At 32.4% G+C, this 26,215-nt stretch overlaps 1 protein-coding gene across 3 annotated transcripts in view; it reads right to left on the bottom strand.

Annotated features, from left to right (window-relative positions):
• Window positions 1-26,215, bottom strand: part of TECRL (trans-2,3-enoyl-CoA reductase like) — a 115,470-nt gene that overhangs the window by 45,716 nt on the left and 43,539 nt on the right. For all 3 annotated transcript variants that reach the window (XM_077848175.1, XM_077848173.1, XM_077848174.1), the window contains exons 3-5: window positions 11,355-11,399; window positions 9,369-9,472; window positions 1,615-1,730 (exon numbers count right to left, since the gene is read on the bottom strand). In XM_077848175.1, coding sequence (XP_077704301.1) covers window positions 1,615-1,730; window positions 9,369-9,472; window positions 11,355-11,399 — 265 coding nt within the window. The remainder of the gene's footprint in view (window positions 1-1,614; window positions 1,731-9,368; window positions 9,473-11,354; window positions 11,400-26,215) is intronic.

Below are 26,215 nucleotides of genomic sequence, written 5' to 3' on the forward strand. Positions count from 1 at the left end.
TTGCCTCTCTGTGCTTCTTCCGCCCTACTAGGTTTCTTTTTGCTCCTGCAAACCACCACATTTCTTTGTACCACAAATAATTTCCAAATGAAGATTCTTTAAATTTGCTAGCTGAAATCTGATTGATCCCTCCAGCAAACAAAGAAATAGGTCAAATGCCACTTTCTTTGAAAAGCCATGTCAGAACTCCCATCCTGGTTGGGTTCCTCTCTTATACTCTGAAAGTGCTGAATGTAAAATAAACACATTTGTAATTGGTTCATCTATCTAATCATTGAAAACATATTTATTGAGTATTTCCAGTAAATAAGGTAATGTTAAGCAGTGAAGATAAACTGGAGATCAAAGTGCATAGAACTTTATAGAGGGAAAGATACGAACAAGTGATGATGTGAACCTGTATTTTTAAAGTAATAAACTGTATAAAGCAAGAAATTTCAGTGGCATATTTGTATTTGAAGGAATAGGAATGGTTACCCTGAGTAAGAAATACTGAGATTCTATTTGAAATTAAAATAAGAGGCAAGAAAGTGGTATTTGGGATGGAGGAAGAAGGATAGCAGGTTTAAATGCCTTCGTGTTAAAGGGAACCTGGTAGGTCTCAGGGAAAAGGAAGGTCAGTGTGGTTGTGGTACAGCAATGAAGGATAAGGAAAGCTCGATTTGAGATGAGAAAGTCAGGAATCAAATCATTCTCTATCTTCTAGTATCCCTATGACCTAAATTTTGATTCTTTTGATTCACGTTCCCTCTCTTTTTTGTTTTTTAACAAATCTCTAGCACTACATCTCAGTGTAGCATCCTGAGTAATAGTTATTCTCTTTCTCTTTATTTTTAAAAAGATTTCATTTATTTGAGAGAGAGAAAGAGAGAGAGAGAGCATGAGAGAGAGATATCAAGAAAGAGCACAAACAGGGGGAGGGGCAGAGGTAGAAGCAGGCTCCCAGCTGAGCAGGGAGCGCGAAGCAGGGCTCAATCTCAGGACCCTGGGATCATGCCCTGAGCCTGAAGGCAGACACTGAACTGAGCCACTCAGGTGCCCCTCTCTTTCTGTTCAATTTGGTAAACTGAGAGAGAGAAACAGAGAGAGAGATTATTTTCACAGTATGCTATATATTCTGCTTTGATAATTTCCCTCATCTTTTTCTGTACTTTTACTTTCTACTTTAAAGTAAAATTTCTTTTGGATTTCGACTTGCTAAAGGGAATTATAATTCCCTATAAATGGCATCCCTATAGGGCATCCCTATAAGTGATGCCCACATTTTTCGAGAAGTATATATTTTATTATATTTTATTTAGTATTATATTTTGAGCCCTATATATGACCTCTAAACTTTATTTTTTAATTTTAAGCTTCTTCTGACATTTCTGAATTTCCAGATTTCTTTTACTGTGATCATTATGAACTTCTATTGTTTCAACTTTAAGATATACTCAATAGTTCCTGGTATCTAAATTTGCAAGTTGGTGTGCATACATTATTTAAAGTTACTTAAAATGTATTTTATTAAATGTAATATATCTTAATTGGGTTTATAAACAAACTTTAAAATAATATCTGTGTACTAGTTTATCTCCTCCTTAATCTATAGGTACTATATATATTACTTACTGTACCACTGGGTGGCGTAATCTTCTAGAACTCTCTTTCATGTCATATATGTATGGGATCCTCAAATAAAAGAGGAGATAAATCAGCAGAGGTCCTGTATATTCAGCCAAAAATATCTGAAAATAAGAAGCATTTAAGTTAAAAATGCATTTTTATTGATATTTTTAAGATTTATATGTAGAAGTAATAAGCACGTCTACAGACTTTGCCTACTGCATGAACTGGCAAAATGGACATGTAGCTTTAACTATTCTTTAAAATGCATTATACTGGGTGCTAATATAATTCATAAGAAGTCTTCTTTGGAAGAACTAGCCTAGACCTAAGGAAAGGATCATTGTAAATGGTATATATAAAAATAAATATTGAATTTAATGTAACGATTTCTTCATAAATAGTACATAGGAGTTTTTATTTAACTAACCAAACTGTGATAAACATATTTCTTTCTTATGATTATTTTTTAATAATAAATTTATTTTTTATTGGTGTTCAATTTGCCAACATACAGAATAACACCCAGTGCTCATCCCGTCAAGTGCCCCCCTCAGTGCCCGTCACCCAGTCACCCCCACCCCCCACCCTCCTTCCCTTCCACCACCCCTAGTTCGTTTCCCAGAGTTAGGAGTCTTCATGTTCTGTCTCCCTTTCTGATATTTCCCACGCATTTCTTCTCCCTTCCCTTCTATTCCCTTTCACTATTATTTATATTCCCCAAATGAATGAGAACATATAATGTTTGTCCTTCTCCGATTGACTCATTTCTTTGTGTCTGCCCAGCCCCATACACACTCCATCTTCTATGTGAACTGTCCCTATCATTGAATGGAATTGGCTGCAGTGACTTTTTTTTTTCCTTAGCATGAATTTGATTGATTTGACACTGATTCAAGTTGAAATAATTTAGTTCTCTATTCTGCAAACTTTAGACTTTAATTCTGAGTCTGAGTAGGTACTTAAAAGGATTGCCTTCTGAATTTTGGAGCTGAGAGTCAACCATATACATGGAGAGAGATATCTGATCTATAGAGAGATAATCATAAGATTTGGAAATATAATTGGAAAATAGGCTGTTTGATTGTATAAAAATTCACTGGCTGACTAGCTTTCTGATACTTTTCTAAATCTTATGACTGTCCATTATTTAGTTTTGTTTTGATGCTAAAACCAGGTTAAAGTCACTCTGGAATTCACACAGAGAAAGGAAAAATAATTTACCTCTGAGTGCTCAAAGAGAAAAGATACAGACATGACAATGATAAATTCAACTGCCATTCTGCTTTGTTTTGTCTTTGCCAATTTTCATCATTTTCTAAGAAGGAAAACTCAACGCTGCACATGTTTTACTCAAATATGCAGGTGTGCACATTGATTAGAAATTATGTTTTTATTTCTCGGGGTCCCTGGTGGCTTCGTTGGTTAAGCATCTTCCTTCAGCTCAGGTCATGATCTCAGTATCCTGGGAGCAGCACAAAGTCCAGTTCCCTGCTCAATGGGGAGACTGCTTCTCCCTCTCTCTCTCTGTCCTGCTCCCCTGCTCATGCTCTCTCTCAAATAAATTTTTAAAAAATCTTTTAAAAAAAAGGAATTATGTACTTATTTCTCGTGAGAACTTTGTATGACTACATAATTAGAATATATGATATATGTGCATGTTTTATATAACTATATATGTGTGTATATATGCACAGCATAAAAATTTACATACATAGGTTTCTTAGAGTATATTTTTCCCATTTAACAGTATTGATCATCCCATTAGCCAAGAAAGATATGCAACATATGATAAAGTCAGTATAAAGCAACCTTTCTAGTGATAAATTATATTAAGTGATGGCATACAGCATGCCTGATTATTCAGATTTAAAGAAAAAAAAATGTTTACCACTTTTGAATGTCTGATAATAGAGTTTAGTTAATACTTGAGAATAATTAGAATAATTTTTATTACAACAGAAAGTTTAAAATATTTATTTCAATGCCATCTGATCTAAGCAAGTAATTTTGAGCAAATCCTCTAGTAATATATCAGTAATGAAAAATGTTATGAACAATAGTTAACCTTGACCACATGTCACTCTTTATTAAGTTAATAAAAATGCTATCATAAATATGAAGTTTCTTTGAATCAGGAAATTAAACTACAGTCTTATCTCCATCATACACTAAAAATAAATCAGGAGAACATACTGGCTTACAGTAATATGTTCAAGGAAGCCCAATATTTTATCAAATATTGTTCATGCTGAAACATGGGGTTTAAACAGTCCCAGGGTATGAAGGCTATATCTTGACCTTAAAGCAGTAGAGAATTATAAGAAATAAATTTTACATAATGCATCTTTCAAAAAAAAAGTCTATTTGGGTACAAATAGAAAAAAAGAAAAAAGATGTTTTATTAAATATAGGAAGTAATCAGAAAATAGTTTTAGAATAAATAAAAATGAGGGCCAGATAGACAAATATTAATAAAACACACTTCTAAGAAAGGAATTTTTCTTCTCCTTCTAAAAAGAACAAATCCAAAAACAAAGCCAAATAAACAAATATTCTAGTTTTAAGCCCTGGCAAATCAAATGATTTTACAAAGACTAGGAAGTCCATTTTAAACCAAATTTTAGAAGAAATTATATATTCAAAATAAGCCAATATACTTTCTTCTAATTTTGAAGACATACACACTACTTTTAAATTTCAACTTATGTTCAATATGAAATTATTTTCATGCTTTTCCTTTATAGAATTTTCACTGTACTAAACTAATGTGCTGCTATAATTGTAAAATTCACTGATACTAGGTATCCTAGATAATTGCAATTTTTTTTTGGAACTTCTGTGAAGTGTTCAACTTGGAACATGTCTAAATCAAAAAAGGAAGAAGACAATAAGATGTTTTAGAAATATAAACTGAAATACACAGCTGCAATTTTGAACTGTTTAGAATCTTTATACTTACATTGTGCTTAATGCATTTCAACCTCTCTTGAAAAAAAGAAAACTTTTTTTCAGTCCTATTATTATTAGGATGGTGTTTGATTTTATTTCTTTTTTGAAATTGCAATTAACAGTTGAAAACAAAATAAATTGCATATTCACAGTTGTTGAAAATTACTGACAAAATAAAGTAGTGTCATCCTTAATCTTCTAATGATAGGTAAGCTAAAAATTATGAAAGCATTTCCCAACAGTAATATTACTTTGTACTGAATAAGAAATATTAAAGTCAATATAATACTAAAAAAGGTTTCGTTTTATAAGTTAACCTTTATATAAATAATGCATAATGGAGAATTACATTTAGGTTATTCAAACCATTGTAATGAGATCAGCAAGAAAAATTGATCAAAATGTTTTTCAGGGTTCAAAGAGCTACTGAGTCATTGAGAGTTAGAAGATCAGGAGTTTTTAAACAGGACTCTAGAACAGTGATCAAATCTAGGATTTGAAGTCTGATAGCAACCTGGGAAGACTAAATCTTTTGAGGGCACCTGAGAATGGAGGGACAAAAATTGTTGGTTATCATCTTTCAAAGACAGAGATATCCTTCTAAAATCTCCAGAACTTGGGTTAAGACGTAGGAGAGTTACCCTCTAAGAGCCCTGATAAAGCACAAGTAGATCTGCCTGCATAGGTAATAAAAGTCAGCCTGAAAGCATTTGTCATCAACTGGATTAAGATGATCTGGACCAAATAATGCCATTAGTCCATCTGCAGGATGATAAATCAGTTTGAAAAGAGAGTAACATCATCTTAAGCTTCAAGTTATCCTTACAAGTTGTTTATATATATTTTCCTGCACTAGGTCAGAAATATAAAGGTATAAAGGTATAAAGGAGTAAAGACATTGTAATCAAATCCAAAGGAAACAGCAGACATTCAAAACAGATAAACTGAAGAACCACATGTCAGAATTATCAGACACATACATTTAAAAAATAATCTTTTATATATTCAAAGAAATAAAAAAACAAGGTTGAGAATTTCAGCAGATATGTGAAACATCAGACTAGAAAAATATGGAAATGTAATATGGATCCCAGGAGGAGAATGCAAAGAAAATAATGGAAAACAAAATGTGAAAAAGATTATGATAATTTTTCAAATTAAATATTTACGCTGAACAGTAGACTCAGATAACACTATAAACCAAAAGCAGGATAAATAGAAACATAATTGTAACTGTGTGCATCATAGTCAGACAGTGATAACCAAACAAAAGACAAATTTAATATGAGCCAGAGAAAAGACACATTGTAGTAGACTTTTCAACAGAAACATGGGAGTCAAAAATCAAATAATGAAGTTCTGTGAAGTGAAGACAAATATAACTGCCAATATGGAATTTTTTCTACAAAAAATTCTCCAAAAATGGTTAAATAAGTACATTTTAGGATGAACTGAGTTGAGAAAATCAATCAATGGCAGAACTAGAATAAATCAGTGAAGATATGTTCTCTAGGAAGAATGATAATAATCACAGATATAAGCTCAGGATTAGAAGGAATAATTAAATTGTAGTGAAAATGATAAATCTAAATAAATATTGGCCATATAAAATAATAGTAGCAGATTTTTACCTAAAAGTACCTAGAAAATTAAAATATACCACAACAGAAGATTAGGAAGAGATTAAATATCATAAAATCATTCAATTATCTATGAAGTATCTTCACCTCAGTAAACCTAAATTAAACAATTTCTATTAGTGTTTGATATTTTAAAGATGCACATTATAATCTATTGATCAATCAGTAGAGTTGGTAAGAAAGAAGATAAAGCTAAAATAACCAAGAGGCTAATAGAAAATAAAATATGAAAAAAAAGAAAAGAAAATATGGCAATTAATTCCAAATGGAGCAAGGAAAATAAAACAGAACAAAAGGATTGTTGGACACGGGAAACCAATTGAAAGAAAATATTAAGCTTAGGGATAAAATTAGATACTTCTTTACATTAAAAATAGACTGATTAAAATGTAAAACATAAAAAAAAAATTAAACTATTAGAAGAAAACATAAGAGAAAACTCCCAGATCTAGAGCAAGGAAAAGGTTCTTACATAAGATAGCAAAGACAAAATCCTTAAACATTGGCAACTTATACTGCATTGAAATTGAAAACTTTTTGCAAGAAACAAACAAACCCATCTCATTAAGAGAATGAAAAGACAAGTAAAAACTGAGAGGAAATATTTGCAAAGAACTTATCATACAAAAGACTTTATCTAGAGTATAAAAGTTACTCTTAAAACTCAACAGTGTGTACAAAATAGATAAAAACTATGTTTGTACAAATACCTACACACAGATCGATAACAGCTTTATTTGTAATAGTAAAATACTGAAAGCAACCCAAATGTCTGTCAGTGGGTGAATGGATAAACTGCTACGATTGTACAACCAAATACTACTCACCAATACAAGGAACTGGCTATTGATACATGCAACAACCAGGATGAATCCTAAAGGCACTGTACTTAGAAAATTAAACATCAATCTCAAAAAACTAAACAAAACAAAAAACAAAAAACCTGTCAAATTCTATTTACAGCATTTGCCACATAACAAAATATAGAAATGAAGAACAGATTGGTGGTTGCCCCGGAATAGAGAAAAGAGTGTGTAAATATAGAAGGATAATATGAGACAGTTCCTTTGTGGGAATGGAACATTCTCTATCTGATTGTAGTGGTATATACTTGAATCTTTACAAGGGATAAATTGCATAAAACTATAGGCATACACAGGAGTGAACATAAAAATGGTGAAAAGTGAATTGGATCTTTAGTTAATAGGATCTAAATAACTAACCCTCTATTCTATTCAAGGAGGCAAAGATTTTCTCAATATTCTTTGACAGCACAATCTTATTTGATGAAAAATATTATTAAAATCTTAATTTAGACCTTGCTGGTTTGTCTCTAAAAAAACCAAAAAACAAAAATAAAAAACCCAACCTTGTGATATGCTTTTATTATCAAGCACATTTTAGCACATTTAGAAGCACATTTTAATATTTTATAAATGTACAAGAATGTGTGGTTAATATTGCTTTTATTGTATAATTTAGTAGATATAAAGTGGGTGCCATTGCAATGTAATGTGTGTATTTTTAGGAGTTAATAGGACTGACTCATTTGGAGCAAAAGATTGTGTGAAACATAGGGTTGACTTAAAAATATTCATCCTATTTCCAGAGTTCTCTTTGTCACCTAAATGACTTTCCTTTCAAATAAGCTATAATTTTCTCTACAATTGTCCTAGAATTCCACCTTAGCACTTTCTCTGCTCAGTGCTTATCCAAGTGATGCAGCTGGAATTTCTAATGAATTCACCATTAATGCCACTCATCCTGACAAAACTTCTGTAGACAGAATTCCCCTTTCATCATAAATGTGGACAAAGCCTGTGAATATTTTAACCTTTGAAGATCAGAATCTGCTTGTCTAAAATCTTTGGTAGTAAAGGTCTGTTGATATCATATGTAAGTATTAAGCCTTTTCCTTACATAATGCATGCATTAATAGGTTGTTTTATAAATATTATATTTCACAAGGATTCAGAATATTCTGAACTCAGTTTTTTTGTGTAACAAATTAGTACTCAAAATCTCAACCAAGGAACTTTGAAACCCAAAGCAATGATTTAACCAATAACACTAAAATATTAATAATAATCCAAATACAAGAAGGTAATGTATATTAAAGAAGAAATCATCAGAAAATTAAAAGATTTGACAATATTTTAATAAATGCAAACTTTAATTGCTGTTATTTGAAAATTACATAATAATCAATAAATTGTCCTGTGTCTGCAATGATTTTAAAAATTGAATGCTTACAGGGAAAACTTAAAACACTGTGGATGATAATGCTGATTGTTAATGATGACAAAAAGGAAAACACCTATCTTAACATAGAAAATATTAAAAGTGCAATCACATCACAGATATGAACTAGAATGTTATCAGAAAAACTTTAAAATTCTAAAAAATATAAATAAAATAATTGAACAGTAGAATGATTGCACTATTCTTTGTATATCAGTCTCAAAATTATTTATCAAATTAACACTTTCATTGCCTGTCACTAAATATCACCTAGTTTTTCCTCTTACTTCTAAAGCTAAACCATCTATCTATTCCATTACTTATAGTTTATAATAGTTTAATGCTTGTGAACTAGTGTCCTTGTTAGTCCTTGTTAGTCTTGTTAGTCCTCCACGTCTTTTAAAGTAGTCTTCCTACTTCTAATGCCATTGGATTCAGTTGCCATCACTTTGAAAGCTCCTTCTTCAAGAGCCAAAAGTATGCCACAACCACCTAATACAAAGAAGTCTCAGTACTTCATTCTGATTTTCCAAAATCCTCTCCCTTTGCCTTAGAATATTTTTATTAAATATTCTATCTCCTTTTTTTTTTCCAATTTCAAGAGCCTTCATATTCCCAGGTTCCTAGAAGGAAAAGCTGAAGAAATACCATTTAACTAACAAAGCATAGGTTAAGCAGAAATAAGATTTTTAGATTGACATTTAAAAAAAAAAGGATTTATCCTCATTCTTCCATTTGTATATTTCCATTGCTCTAATACTTGTGTGAAGTTTTGGCCACTGTTCTCCCTAGACAGAATGGAAAATTTAAAATGCCATTCAGTATATTTTGTTTCATTATAAATTTACTTGATAAAAATTGTCCTGTCAACAAACTATTCCTATAAAAATGTGGGACATGTATATTGCACTTTAAATTGATACTTACTGTAATCCAACTGACTTGTCGACCCAGGTCTGTAAAATAGAGAGTGACAATGGAGGAAGCTGCAATGCTTTGAACGGTTATGTAGTCCTTCAAAAAAGGCCCACCTAAATAATAAGGAAAAGTATTTGAATACAATTTCAAGACATAGTGAATTTTTTTAAAGATTGATTGATTGATTGATTGATTGATTTAAGACATAGAGAGAGAGAGAGGCAGAGACATAGGCAGAGGGAGAAGCAGGCTTCATGCAGGAAGCCCAATGTGGGACTCATTCCTGAAACCTCGGGATCACACCCTGGGCCAAAGGCAGACACTTAACTGCTGAGCCACCCAGGCGTCCCAAGACAGAGTGATTTTTAACAAACAATTTTTAATGTGAAAAATTCTGAATGCTAAGGATAAATACATAGAAATTGCAATGTATAATAAATATTTAAAGTGAAATGAAATGTTAACAAACCCATTTTATAAAATATCTAGCAATTTTTCAAATGTACAGTGATTTCCGACCTCTACCTAAACAAAGTGCAGACTACCACTAGCTACTATCCTGTAGTGTTCTAATAAAATGTAATATTAGATAATATCATAATCAAATATGATACAAGGTATTTTTAAAGTATAATTTGAGGTATTAGTAGACATTGATGTCAACCCTCTCTAAATTCTTTTATTATATGATAAATTATTTAGGGTGAATAAATTTGCAAGCACCCGCAGAGTGACATGATCTACATTTAAAAAGATCTTTATGAAAAATAAATAAATAAAAAGGTATTTATGACACTGTGTGGAAACTGGGAGGAAGGGAAGCAAGATTACTTAGGAAGAACTCAAAATTAATCAAGCAAGGGATTATTTAGATTGAGGTGGCACTAGTAGAAATGTTAAAAATATATCAGTTTCAAATATTTATTTTATTTTATTTATCTGAGACAGAGAGAGAGATATGAATGGGGGGAGAAGGGCAGAGGAAGAGAAAGAATGAGAAAGAGACTCCTTGCTGAGCAGGGAACCCAACATCAGGCTGGATCCCAGGATGCTGGGATCATGACCTAAGCCGAAGGCAGACACTTAACTGACTGAGCCACCCAGATGCCCGTCAAATATGTTTTGAACATAGAGTTGGTTCAACTTGAGAAGAGAATATTTCAGCGAAATAAAGACAGCTTCTAGATTTTTGGCCTGGGCACTTGCGTGCATTGTAATTCATTAACTGGCAGAGAAGACTGGGAAAGAAGCAGGATTTGGGGGTGGGAATTAAGATTTAAGTTTTTTGATATTTATTAGACATTGAAGTAGAAGCTGTCAAATAGGCAGTTGGGTAGCTGTGTCTGTAGATATCTGAAAGTCATTAATACTTAAAGCCATGCTGCTTGATGAGGTTATTTATACATTTTCTGAATGGAGAATAGGATTTGACAGCTTGAGAAACTTAAGGCTTAATATTGGATATGATATTCTCCCTAAAATACATTCATTTCTGCTCCCATTTAGCTCATTTATTCTGCTTTAAACTAAAAAGAAAATAAAAATAAAAGAAAAAGAAAAAGAAAGCAAGCAGGACCAAGGAAGGAAGGAAAGAAGGAAGGAAGGAAGGAAGGAAGGAAGGAAGGAAGGAAGGAAGGAAGGAAGAAGAAAGAAAGAAAGAAAAAAGAAAAGAAAGAAATTGCTGAGAAGTATCCCTGAGAACATATTAGAAGGTAGTGGAATGCCAGAATAAAGCAATAAACCTTTTAGAAACAGAAAAATGTTAGTTCAGATCCTGCCTCCAATGCACATGACAGTGGATGTGTGAAACTTAACTCCTTGAGACTAAAATTCCTCATGCATAAAAGTGAGGAACTAGCTTATAGGGAGAATCCATTGACATAATTGATTTAGAACACTTATTGCAATGCCTGTTATTTAGTAAGTGATAAATAAAGTGATGACAGAAAAGGGATTCCAAATTACATAAATAGATCAGTGAAATTTGATTCTTACCTTGTTCTAGCTGCAGGCCAACTCGGGAAGGATACCAGTTTGGACCTATTCGATGAAAAATAATAGCATTTAAATACAACACAAGTGTAATACACCTTTTAAAGTTTACTAGTTTCTTTCAGTAGCTATCTGGTAGTGCAGTTGACAGGGTAATTCTAATTTAAAACTTTTGAGGTGCCTCGATACTATTTTCCAGAGTGGCTGCAGCAGTTTGCACTCCCAACAGTGCAAGAGGGTTCCCCCTTTCTCCACATCCCCTCCAGCATCTGTTGTTTCTTGTCTTGTTAATTTTAGCCATTCTGACTGGTGCAGGGTGATATCATTACAGTTTTGATTTGTATTTCCTTGATGGTGAGTGATGTTGAGTATCTTTTTATGTTAGTGGGACATCTGGATGTCTTCTTTGGAAAAAATATCTTTCATGTCTTCTGCCTATTTCTTAAATGAATTTTTAACTTTTGGGGTGTTAGTGGTATAAGTTCTTTATATCTTTTGGATACTAACCCTTTATCAGAAATTATCATTTGCAAATATCTTCTTCCATTCTAAAGCCTGCCTTTTAGTTTCCCTTGCTGTGCAGAAGCTTCCTATCTTGATGTAGTCCCAATAGTTCATTTTTGTTTTTATTTCTCTTGCCTCAGGAGGGATATCTAATAAGAAGTTACTATAGCTAATGTCAAGGAGGTTACTGCCTGTGTTCTCTTCTAAGATTTTTAAGGTTTCAGATCTCACATTTAGGTCTTTAACCATATGATCCAGCAATTGCACTACTAGGTATTTATCCAGATAATACAAAAATACTAATTCAAAGGGATACATGCACCCCAATGTTTATAGCAACATTATCTACAACAGCTAAATTATGGAGACAGCTCAAGTGTCCATTAACTGATGAATAAATAAAGAAGTAGTATATATGTAAAATGGAATATTATTCAGCCATAAAAAAGAATGAAACTTTGCCATTTGCAATGGTGTGGATGGAGGCAGAGAGTATCACATTAAGTGAAATAATTAATCAGAGAAAGACAAATACCGTATCATTTCACTCCTGTGTGGAGTTTAAGAAACAAAACAAATGACCATAGGGGAAAACAGAGAAAGGTAAACCAAGAAACGGACTCTTAACTACAGAGAACAAACTGGTGGTTATCACAGGGGTGGTGAATGGATGGATGGATGGGTTAAATAGGTGATGGGGATTAAGGAATGCACTTGTCATGAACACCAGGTGTTGTATATAAACACTGAATCATTCACTTGTACACCAGAAACTAATATTACAATGTACGTTAACTAAAGGGAATTTACATAAAATTTAAAAAAATGAATAATCCAATTAAAAATAGGCAGAAGATATTAATAGATATCCACCTCCCCTCCCATAAGAAAACTAATACTTTCTATTGGAAGACAAATTCAATCATAGGAAGTTCATAAAGTAGTTATCTAGTGTCATAAATGGAGATAGTGGTTACTCTTGGCAGTGTGCAGATGAGCAGTGATGGATAGTTATGATGAGAGCTTTAGTGGTGGCAATTTTCTGTTTTTCAGTCTGAGAACTGGCTACATCGATGTGTTCAATCTGTAGACAAGTGCCAAGGTATATGATATAGGACTTGGACTTGTGCACTTTCTGTAAGTTATTCTTCAATACAATGCTTAAACACTTTCATTTAAAACTGAAGAACTTTGATCTCATTTTTTAAATATTAGCAATGGAAGTGGGTTATTTTCTTTATCCCAAGTAAAGCACACTATTAGAATAATATGAGTTACTGACTTTTAATAATAATGGGCATATTGATCATAGCAGACTACCACTTTAGTATCTTCTTATGCTACCATTAGGAATAAATACATAGTTTACTAAAGAATTCTACCTGGATGAGGAAATCAAAATACATTTATCACACACAGCCATAAAAATAATTGGCTCAAAATTACCAGAATATAATTATTTTCTCTTAAAATGAAATCTGTTATTATTTTAAAGTTTCTACTGAAAACTTAATTCTTAACCTTGATATCCAACACTAAGCCGGTTAACTTGATTTATAATAAATTAAAAGAAGAGCATTGTCAAAGGAACATTCTGCATTGCTCTTAAGTTTTCAAAACATTACTTTTTAAAGTGTTAATGATAATAATATGGCATAACTAGACTACTGTAATAAATTCTCCCTAAATTTATTGCAAAAAGATAACTTATACATGAACATGATCATGGATAAATAGCTCATAAGTCAAAAACTATAATCGTAAGTTTAAAACTATTTAGGATTATATTTAAACAAAATTCAGTAATAACATGACAAATGTGCAGGCACAAAATTAACTTTGACATTTGATGTTTTTAAATTATAAAATATGCAGGTAGGGATCCCTGTGTGGTGCAGTGGTTTGGCGCCTGCCTTTGGCCCAGGGCGCGATCCTGGAGACCCGGGATCAAATCCCACGTCGGGCTCCCGGTGCATGGAGCCTGCTTCTCCTTCTGCCTATGTCTCTGCCTCTCTCTCTCTCTCTCTGTGTGACTATCATAAATAAATAGAAATTTTTAAAAAAAAGAAAATATTCAGGTAAAGAGACTTTTTTGTTTTGTCTTTGTATTTACTAATAAAATTATTATTATTTATATAGCCATTGGTGGTTCTGGAATGTATATTAACAATAATTGCTGAAAGATATTTTAAAATAATTAGTTTTATTACTCATAGTGAAAATCCACTGCCAAAGAGGAATATTATGCAAATACATACAATAGAGGTTTCTATATGTTTCTAATTTCTTTTAAAACTTTTATTTATTTATTTGAGAGAGAGACAGAGATAGAGACAAAGAATAAGAATAGGGAGGAGAGGGAGAAGCAGATGTCTCCCCCTCACCCCCAGCAGGGAGACCAAAGTGGGGCTGATCCCAGGACCCTGGGATCATGATCTGAGCTGAAGGCAAATGCTTAACCAACTGAGCCACCCAGGGAGACACTTACCAGACTAAGCCACCCAGGCTTTTCAGATATGGGTATTGGAGAAAACACAAACATAATGAGAATCCATTCATATTGAATAGATAGTCATTGAGCACCTATGATGCCAATTTCTGTCCATTTTAATAATATCCACATGAGATACTGTTTGCAAAAGCACTTTTTGAGGCCTCCTTTGAGGGAAATGAAAAACTATCATTTTAAGCCCATAGAGCTGTCCATAAACTAGTGATTGAATACTGACTGAATCTACAATGATACATCAGAGAAATTAGAAGCTCTTACTTTTTGGGCAATCTATGTCCTTCCAATTCTCTCAACATGGATAAACTATGAGTCTACTTATGAAATAAACTTGACATTTATAGGTTGTGACCCTTTAACGCTGTGTCCTAGTGAAAAACAGTTATTAAGTTCCTATATAAAGCCTTAAAATTAGTTTCAGTCACCTTCTCAAAGAGCAAAGAATAGATTTGCTGAAATGTTCTGTGCTTGTTGTGGGGAGTTAGAATAGGTTCAAAAAACAGCAGAAAAAAGATAAAGAATATATGCTTTATAAAGACTTTGTTAGCATGAATAAATAGTGTAAAAGATTATTTATATTGTGGAGTACACTGAAGTTAGACAAGTGTCTTATGGATGAAATATGACTACATAGGAGATCTAGTGTATCTGCCAGACTCCAAAATTATCAAAACGCTGAACTTGACTTGTGTAACTTTTTTTCATATTCTAAGCATGACTTACAGTTCTTTCCAGGCTAATTACAAGTGTTTATATCACTAAGGGATAACATTCTAAATGAGTAATATACATTGTTCAATAACTATGTAGTTCAGTATGTAATTCAAATATATTTATTTTAATAAGGTAGTATTTTCCAAACTATTGGCTGTGACCCATTAGTAAATTGAAAAATAGAATTAGTGTTTTATTCTTAGCATTACATAAAGAAATACAATAGAATAAAGTGGAATAAGTAGAGATGGATCATCATGACACTGTATGTAATATATTGGAATAAATTCTAGATAGAGTAAGTACTGTTTCTTGAACTTCATTCAATAGTTTAAGTTGCATAAATATAGTGTATATTTATAAAACCATTAAGAAATAACCATTTCTTACTCTGAATCACAGTCAAAATGTTTTGAAATCATGAATCTAAAAGATGTATATTTCATTTTCTTAAATTAATTTCTATTTGTGTAGAGTTTTCACATAAAAATGGAACTAGTGATTGAATTAAATCCCATAAGACTAAACAGATTCAAAGGATTTGATTATTTTACTTCTTCAAAAATATTTTTTTAATTTGCATTATTAAGGAAGAAAAACAATAATAAAAGTTATATTGTATATAAATCATCTAAAATAAGGATGCCTGGGTGGCTCAGCAGTTGAGCATCTGCCTTTGGCTCCGGATGTGATCCCGTGGTCCTGGGATTGAGTCCCACACTGAGCTCCCTTCGTGGAGCCTGCTTCTCCATCTGCCTACTCCTCTGCCTCTCTCTCTCTGTGTCTCTCATGAATAAATAAATAAAATCTTTAAAAAATAATAAATCGGCTAAAATATATCATCAGCCATATTCAGTCAAATACATGTGCCAGATGCCTGCCCTGCTTTTTTTTAATATAAGAAAACATTAGTTGCCATTTTATTATGATCAAAATTCCTCCTATTGAATTTTGGTCAACATTATAAAAATAAACTACTTATATTTCCAGAGCTACAATTCTAAAAATTGGTTATAGACATGTGAAATGTATTCTTGATCTTCCAGTGGCATCCACTCTATCTTTGTGTAGGTGAAAATATAGAGCATGACATAGTTTGTAAGACGTTAAAAATGATTATTGATAGCTCTTGATTACAGATGATATTAAATATTTAATTGAAACCTATGTTCATATTATTGCTGAAAGAAGAGAAATTTAGAAAAAAGAAAAAGCTACTGGAGGAATATTTCAGAAATAGTAAGTATCCTTCATGACCTAGAACACTTATGCCCTCACTATGACTATAGGTAACACTTGCTCCTTACTCCTACCTTTTCTTGATTTCATCAATCCCACTGGAAAGAATAAGTTCAGAGAGAAGTTAAGGATTAAAGAAAGTTAATAATATGATGGAACCTCCATAGTGAACCATAAAGACTTCTGTGAATAAATAAAGTTATCAATTTTTGTTGTTTACATCCTGGGTACTTTGTGGCTGGTGTTGTGAGATAATATAAAAATAAAGGGAAACAATATAGTCCCAAGAAGTATGCTATATAGAGCTGGCTCTGTTTAAGTGTTTAGTGGAAAAAAAAATGAAATTCTATAAGCTTCCACATGGCTCAGTTTTATTCCTCAAGGTTCCAGAAATGGATGTAGAAGAAAATTAGCAAATTTGTCTGGCCTGTTCACCGTGGCTTGCCACTAAATGCAAATGTAGCAATCAAGGCTAATCTTGGAGATGACAGTTCCAGAGAGTTAGAAGCAATGAAGCCTTATTTTCTAAATGACTGATATATACAAGATAGGAAATTGATCCTAAATGTTCTGAAAATTAACAATGATACCCGTCAAAAAAAAAAAAAAAAAAAAAAAAAACTTTAGATAATAAGCCTCAAAAAAAGGTAGCATTTTTTTAGGTAATCTCTGTGCTCAATGTGGGGCTTGAATTCACAACCCTGAGATCAAGAGTCACATGCTATACCAACCAAGTCAGCCAGTACTCTAAGAAAACATAGTATAAAATAAAGCATATCAACTGTTATTTCTAATAACCCACTTGAAAGAAAAAGTAAATTATATGTGTATGTAAGTATTACAGTATATAAGATATAACATCATATATTTATATTTGTATAATTTATCTTGGTTTATATACACAGAGGCTTATCTGACGAAATACCAAATAAAATTTATAGAAATCAAATTGATAAGCAACTCATCTTTAGTAATAAAAAAAATTATGGAATGATAGTGTAGACAATTAGACCAGGCAAAAGAGAGAATTAGTCAGTTGGAAGATAGACCAGAGGATATCACTAAGAAAGTAGAAACATGAAAGGATTAATATGAAAAGTGGATTAAAAGAAAAATAGGGGCAAAAACTGAACAATACATTAGGCATATCCAAACATAACCAAAAATATGTATTAATTGCAATGGTAAACTATATATTCTTCCCCATACATCCAATTGAGGACAACTAGAAAAGTATGGCAAAATATTTTCTCAAAATCTCCACAGAGTAATTTAAAAAAATGGAAGAATTATTAATCCAAGCTCTGGCAGGAGGGGAAGCCCAGAAAGCTGAGTCCACCAACAGGAGCCACAATCACCTAGGGATATTTTCTTGTATTGGAAGAAATAGCTGAGCAGGTCTTTTCACAGTTTCACAAGCTTTTGGGAACAGAAAAACAGGTTTTATGCCTAGTTGAGAAGTATAAGCCCTTGTAAAAGCCCAATATCTTAATTGATATTATAAAATAAGGGCAGGGATCCCTGGGTGGCGCAGCGGTTTGGCGCCTGCCTTTGGCCCAGGGCGCGATCCTGGAGACCCGGGATCGAATCCCACGTTGGGCTCCCGGTGAATGGAGCCTGCTTCTCCCTCTGCCTCTCTCTCTCTCTCTCTCTCTCTCTGTGTGTGACTATCATAAATAAATAAAGAAAAAAATATTTAAAAAAAAAATAAAAAAAAAATAAAATAAGGGCAAATCAGAAATAAGCCAGTTCTGACAGGAAATGAAGCTGAATTTTGAATCATCTCAATCCCTGTTTGGATTCAAGTGATCTGTAATCTCCACAGTTCAGCTCTCCTGCCCAAAGAAGCAAAAGTAAGTAATCTCTGGAGACAGAAAACTTCATTTAGAGTCTTTGATTATCTTTAAATGTTTTCATATTTTTCAAATTTTCATGGATGGCAATTAAACTGAAAGTATATTTTTAAATGGCAGCAATAAAAGATATTGGTCAAATAACTTCTAAATGGAATATCTTTAAAGAAATCATAAAGACATTACTAGAGTGAGAAATCTCACATTCAGTAGACCCTGTCTGTTAGTAGATGAACATCTAAATAATCGGCTTTTAGAAAGATAAACTAATTCTAAGACTAAGAGATAAGGTTAATTAAACAATATTGAGCAAAGGAACTGGCATATATGTGGATATCTCTATGTAAAATAGCAGAGTGTATATATATATATATATATATATATATATAAAACTCATTTATATAAAATAATATAGGTAACAGTAATGTATATGCATATATGAAACAAAATATTGGATAACAATAACATATAAATGGAAAGCACTCCAAAAAATGGAAAGCACTATTTGGACTTAAAGCATTCTAAATACCTTGGATTATTTAAAAAGAATGAAAAAACATTGATCAGTCTCAGATTTTGATGAAAATATTTTTTCTTATTTATTTATTTTTTAGCAAAGGAGAGGGAGAGGCAGAAGGAGAAATAGGAACTTAAGAAGCCTCCACACCCAGTGCAGAACCTGATGTGGGGCCCAATCTCATGACCCTGAGATCATGGCCTGAGCCAAAATCAAGAGTCAGATGCTTAGCCAGTTGAGATACCCATCCACCTCAAAAGATTTATTTTTATAAAATTTTGAATGGTTTATTAGTAAAATTTCATATTTCTATTAAGTCAAACTTTTTCTAAATATCTTCCACATATATATCCAAAGTATACAACTCTCCCTTTTCCTCTCAGACAAAAGATGTGCTTTGATTGCAAAGTTCTCATATGTACAAAATAAAATCAAAGTAGAGGAGATATCAACCAAGTAATGGAATGCTGAATTGGAAACATGATGTCAGGACAGAATGTTCTATGCACTTTGCTTTATCATTTTGGTTATATTGTTTTATTAATTAGTACTGCTATAGTCTTTCCAAACACTAGAATCCTGTAAGCAAGCCCGAACAAAAGGACAGACAAATGAATTGCTTCCCTTTTTAAAAGAAATAAATATCAAATATATTACGCAAAACTCCTTATGTACTAAAATACTGGCCACTGATTTAATATTGTCAAATCAGTTTTACCTATTACAGACGATTCATTCAGAACAGTACTTCACTAGAACTAAATGGACCATTCTCTTCCTTGTAAACCATTTATTTGCAGTCTTATAAATGCCACCTACATAATTAAGTGATCAAGCTAAAATAGAATCAAGGAACCCAGTAAGATATGATCTGTATGATAGTGTTTATGTATCTGAAAAATAAAAGAACCATTTCCTATCTCATCCCAACAACAACAAGATTAACACTAAAACCAGCAACAACCGTGTATATAATTTTGCTGACCTTGAAAAGAAAATGCATCTGCTAAAGAATTTGCCATTATGAAGTGCTCAAATAAGAAAGACAGAGTGCTATCACACTGTATAATCAGCAATCACAAAGCAAGGCTTCTGCAGGAAAGCAGACATGGTTCTAAAAATGGAAAATTTTAAAGCTGCATAAAAACTATTCAGAATTATGAAGGAGCATGAAAGCAAGAGGCATAAAGTAACAAGCCAATTTCACAGTAAATACAAAGTATAAAGTAAGAAAAATGTGAGAGAAGAGCACACAGAGTATAAGCAGACTTTCTTTATCCTTCACTGGCTTAAATTTATAACTAGTTTGTTCACCAAATTATCCACCATACTTCTAAGAAATTACCAGGATTGATCATCACTCCCATATTCCCATTTATATTGGACACCATTAGCTGTCAAGTCTCCCACAGTATCTATCAGCACAATGACATTTCTCCCAAATTTGCTTTGCACAATCACTATTCAGACCTGATCACACACCTCTCTATGCCTTCTAATACTCCCCAAATGCACTTGAGGACACTCATAGTCTATCAACAGCAAAAACTTCTAAATGATCAATTTCCCCTCAATAGAATGATCTTCCCTCAATAGAAAACTTCTCTGCATTATTTCAACTAAATAGTTATTCTTCACACTAAACCCTTCCAATGGTGGGCAAGAAAATGTGTTAGGAATCCTTGCTATTAAATGCTGCTTCCAAAACACTTTCTTCCATTTTCCTTGTGGATTTCATATCATCAAATTTTACTATCTAATTTTATTTCTTCTTGTTGCCATCTTTGGTGGACTGGTCCTTCCACTTAAAACCTTTAACATAGAACATACTCTCCATCACTACTCCTTTATCATTGTTAGTGATTTTAATATAACATTAATATCTGGGGCTCCTGGGTGGCTCAGTCGGTTAAGCTTCTGCCTTCAGCTTAAGTCATGATCCCAGGGTCCTGAGATTGAGACCCCAAGAGGGGCTCTCTGCTCAAAAGGAAGCTTGTTTTTCCCTCTCCCTCTGCCATTCCCTCTTCTTGTGCTCTCTGACTCTCTCTCTCTCAAATAAAATCTTAAAAAAAAAAACATGAATTTCCTGCCTTTTAGTTTCTCAATCTACTCAAATCCAAAGATTTTCTATTTACTCTCTCATTATTTCCCAGAGTCTTATGCTCACTACTCCTAAACATAAACTTCAAACATCTTATTTTCTCATCATAGCCATCTCTCCTTCCTACTTAACTGCTATTTCTAACTAAAATATTCATTGATTCTTCAAGTATTTTCCAACAATTATCATAATATTATCATTATTTTTCCCACATGTTCATTGTCTCTAGGCTCAATTACAAAGTCTATAGCTGCAATGACACTCCTTAATCAATGATTAACCACTTTTAACTAGTTTCCTTCTGTCTCACTACTTGGCAAACACTAAGCAGTTTTACTCAACTGTTTAGTTCTCTGTATCTATATCTGAGTTCCTAGATGATTCCTATACAGAGAGAATCTCCCTGATGCTATCTGACCCCAGTATTGTTTCCCAGTTACTACTACTAACTGTCTTATTTTAGGCAAGTTACCTCTATGAATCTTATTTTTCTCATCTGTTAAGAAAAAAAATATATAACAAAGGTATCTAACTATTAGGGATGTTGTGAGTATTAAGTGAGATAATATTTGCAAAGTACTCAAAACTACTAAGAACTAATTTAAATGTGTGATTAACTTTAATTTTTAAAACAAAGCACAGAAAATCATTTGTGTAGATACAAGATTTTCTAACAAATGATACATACATTCTTGAAACATGTCTTCTACAAAATCATACTGTGAAAATAATGGGTTATGAAAAGTAGTTAAGGGCATAATATTTAAAATCTGTACAACCCTGTATTGTGATCACTAAGAGAAACCAGAAATAATTTATAATAAAAATACCAAAACAATTAAAAAGGTGTTTAAATGAAAAATAAATATAAATACATAGCAGAAAATATGAGGCTTTACCTTCTTTTAATAAAGCAAAGAGAAGTTGATGGAATTGTGTGTAAGTAATATTTGTAACAGCAGAAGAACAATGATAAGGAAGAAATAGACAATCCACACTTCTAAGACAGAGCACATGGGCAATTGAGCCTGGTAAGAAATAGATATTGTGATATAGTATCTATTCATCTGCAAAGTGATGTGCTCATGTTACGTACTCTGCATTTAACTATCGTTCCTTGGTCCCTCAAAATGATACTATGCTTAGAAAAAAAATGCATATGAGCAATTCAAAATTCCACATTAGGCTAATATTATCCTCCTATTTATCAGTCATATATGAACTGATTATTGTCACAGAAATAAACATAGCAATTAAATAATCAAGTAAGAATAATGTCATAGTCATAGTCAAAATACAGTTGTTATCTAGGAACAATACCAAAAGAATGTTCCCCACCCTACCTTTCATATTACCTATTAAATAGATTTTTCTTTGCTGCTACCAAGGAACACACAAATACATATAAAATATGAAAAAATTATGATGGCCTTATATACCATGAGGAGCTTGAACTTGATGTTGGAAGGATAAGTAGAGATAAGATACTAGAGCCAACCAACGTGTGAGACAGTGTATCCAAAAGACTATTATTAATATCTACATGAAAAATTAGTATCTACATGAACTGTGGCTATGAGTAGATAATGTGCAGATTTCAGATATGCCAATGGTACAGAATTGGCATTTAGTAGCAGTCAATTATTTAATAATTAGAGACGCTTTTCAGAAAACCGTATTTCAATACCCAATCCAAGGATTTCTACACAGTCACACACACTTAAGCACATGCACACTTAGTTGCTCTTATCATTGAGATATTTCATTTATTTCAGGGCTCGGCAAGTTTACATTAAGTTGCCATTTCCCAAACCCAGTAGCTTCAAATATAAACAGAATGCCTATCCTAGGCATCCTGCATATGGTTTCTCATTATTAGATTGTGACAAATGCTGAGAAATTCAAAAACAGTTTTCAGCAGAGGCAGATAAACAATTGACAAATTTAAAATCTTCTGTGTAATAAACCCTGGGTATTTTTATGGCAATTTTACACTGCAAAATAATTCAGTACGAACTGCATTCATTATATATTGTCCGAAGAACTACTTTATTTTAGTTTTCACCAGTTCTTGGAATATGAGAAAAAACCTTGAATGTTTCCAGACTGAATCTATTCTCTCAGCTTTGTGTGTCAAAACTCTAATGAATCTGCTTAAGTGTCTGAAAAAGATACAATATACTGATATGCTATTTTGGTGGTTTATGCAGCTGAAAGTTCTGGGAAAGAGACAGTTTTAATTTCATTCATTCATTAGTGTTAATTTCTAAACCATGGGAACTGTTTAGAGTACAAAAAAAGGAGAAAATTTAAAATTAAATGGAAGAATGTTGAAAATAGAACCTTGGAAATACTAGCTTTTAGGAAATGAAAGAATGGGGCAGCCCACGTGGCTCAGCGGTTTAGTGCCACCTTCCGCCCAGGGCCCATCCCGGAGACCCAGGATCGAATCCCACGTCAGGCTCCCTACTTGGAGCCTGCTTCTTCCTCTGTGTCTGTGAGAATTATTTATTCTCATGAATAAATAAATAAAAATCTTTAAGAAAGAAATGAAAGAATGATGAGAAGTCCTCAAAAAGTCTGAGAATGAATGGTCAGAGAGACGACAAAGAAATTCTTAGAATCAAGTGGATAGAATAAGAGTCAAACGAACAAAAGGAGTCAGAGTGGTATACCAAGTCAAATGCAATTGAGAGTTCAGGTTACACATGACCAAAAATGATCCATTTTCCTAACAAAAGGGAAATGGCCAGTGACCCTAGAAAGGTATTTGGCGGGATGCTTGGCAAGCTCAGTGGTTGAACGTCTGTCTTTGGCTCAGGTCATGATCCTGGGGTCCTGGAATCCAGTCCCACATAGGTTCCCTGCATGGATCCTGCTTCTCCCTCTGCCTGTGTCTCTGTCTCTCTCTGTGTGTCTTTCATGAATGAGTGAATGAATGAATGAATCAATCAATCAATCAATCTCTTAAAAAAAAGAAAAAGATAAAGGTCTTTGGCATGCTGGCAAAGGAAAGTGTTTTGAAGTGAGTGCTGAGTGATGGAGAAAGGAAGAGTGACAATATTGTTCTAAGTAGTTTGTAAACTGGGAAATTTTTGATGAAATATTTTTTAGGAAGCTTTTCAAGATATAGAAAAAAAATAAGACTTAACGGAGTAAATCTTCTAAGGATTTGGAGAGAGAATTGACCAGTAGAGCTAAAAGTCTGATATGAATGAATTTATAAGAGAGCAGTTTAGATAATGTACAAAATAGTTTTAAGCTAGAGATTGACATGAATCAACCAATAGGAGCTCAGTTTAGATAAAGTATAAAATAAAATTTAAGCTAGATGATAGAAGAAAAGTAGTGTTCTACAGACTATATCTCTCTGAGTTCCAAAAACTAGGAGCCCCAGGACAAAAGAGTGAGATGTTTAGAATGGTAGATGGACAAGTTGTTTGTTTGGTTTCAAATATTAAAATTCAATTATAATTAATGTTAAATCACCTGCTGTGGATAAGTGGTAAGTAGCTAAAGCAGAGTGGAAGTGAAAATTCCAGGAAAAGCAAATAGTTTTGACATTAGCATATTAGACTCTTATTATTTTAAATGTAATTTTCAAAGTAATGCCAGGGCTTAAAATGAAAGGGAAATCTAATAGGCAGAATTTGTTAGATCCCTCAAAGAAAATAAAGTTTGGGTAGTAGAAAGAGTTTGAGTAGGTAAGTACAAAACAAAGAATACATAGTAATATACTAGAATGACATGAATCTTGTAGTAGGTAGAGATTTTATGTGAGAGAAAACTTTATGACTTAAATTTGAAAGTAAAGTAGATAAAACATGTACTGTGGATTGTAACAAAATATATAGATTTCACTTGCTAAACATTTGGTCAACCTCAAAATGATACTATAAAAATATCTAAAATATTCTTCCTACAGTAAATCTTTGTGGTTTTTTTTTCACATTATTTAGGTACATCTTGAAAATTATTGACATTAAGATTTTAGACTCATAAGATGCTATAAAAGGGAATTTAGATAATCTATTGTCAAGAACATAAATCTATAATGAGTTTTGATATGTTAATAAAAATAAAAAATTATTATTTTTTATTTTTATTATATAAAAAATATATTTCAATATATATATGTTAATAAAAATAAAAATTTCAAAAGAATTTCAAAAAATTGTTTGGAGTTTCTGAAAATGTTTTTCTATACTGAAGAATGTTAGCCAGAAAGACTGCTTTCTTCATATAGATGCATTTGATAATTTTTTAAAAACAAACTTTAGATCATCTCTGTGCTTTCTCAGCTCTATAGTAGAAACAGTAAATATTTTAACTAAATATAGTTTATGACAATTCCTTGGCATATAATCACACACACACACACACACACACACACACACACACACACACACCTGAGGCCTCCATACTAAAATGCACATAGTGCATTAGCACGTACTACCACCCTATTATCATTTAGATGATACTGTAACTAAAAGCTTTGTCAATGTAGATTTAGTCTAAGAATATTTTACTCTAACTCATTTTAAGAAAGAATTAGTACGCACTAAAGTAACTGGTGGAAAGATGAGAGTGCTATGCAGGATCATATCTGGTAATTACTGGAAAATGAAATATAACAGTATTATAGAAATGTTTAGATTATAATACATGCAAAAATATCTCATCCCTGACAATGTAATTCAAGCTTATAGACCCTAAACAATATATGAAAGAGGTATCAAGAAGTTATCTAATCAAAATTATCAATGAAATAATGGAGAAATAATGATACCAAATAAATAATGTAGAAATAATACACTAGCATTTAGATACTGTTTTGTTAAAAACTGAAGCACATAATAAAAATAAATCTGAAAGACATAAAATAGTTATATAAATTCATGAATAATAATATGATTAGAATTTAAAATCATAACAATAAAATATAATTAAAATGGTGAGAATTCAGCACTCCATCCCTTATTCCAGGATAAATTATGAATAGGTTTTTTTTTTTAAAAATTATTTATTTATTCATGAGAGACACACAGAGAGAGGCAGAGACACAAGCAGAGGGAGGAACAGGGCCATCCCAGGTCTCCAGGATCACGCCTTGGACTGAAGGCGGTGCTAAACCACTGAGCTACTGGGGCTGCCCAAATTATGGATCCTTTTTAAAAAGTTATGTGAATAATAAAACTATAACTTACAAGTGTGAGAGTAATCGATATCTCTAAAGATTAGAGGATGAAAATAATATTTCTGAATAAGCTATTCAAAAAGGAAAAATAAAATAATGAATTTGAATCTGTAAAAATGATTTTTTCTAGCAAAAATGGGGAAAAGTGTTTATGTCCTATATGCTAATTGATAAAGATCTCCTATTTTATTAAGACACCAAAAACATCCAAGTAAACAAAGATATGGGTG

This window comes from Canis aureus, chromosome 14 (assembly GCF_053574225.1).
Source record: "Canis aureus isolate CA01 chromosome 14, VMU_Caureus_v.1.0, whole genome shotgun sequence".
Taxonomy (NCBI): domain Eukaryota; kingdom Metazoa; phylum Chordata; class Mammalia; order Carnivora; family Canidae; genus Canis; species Canis aureus.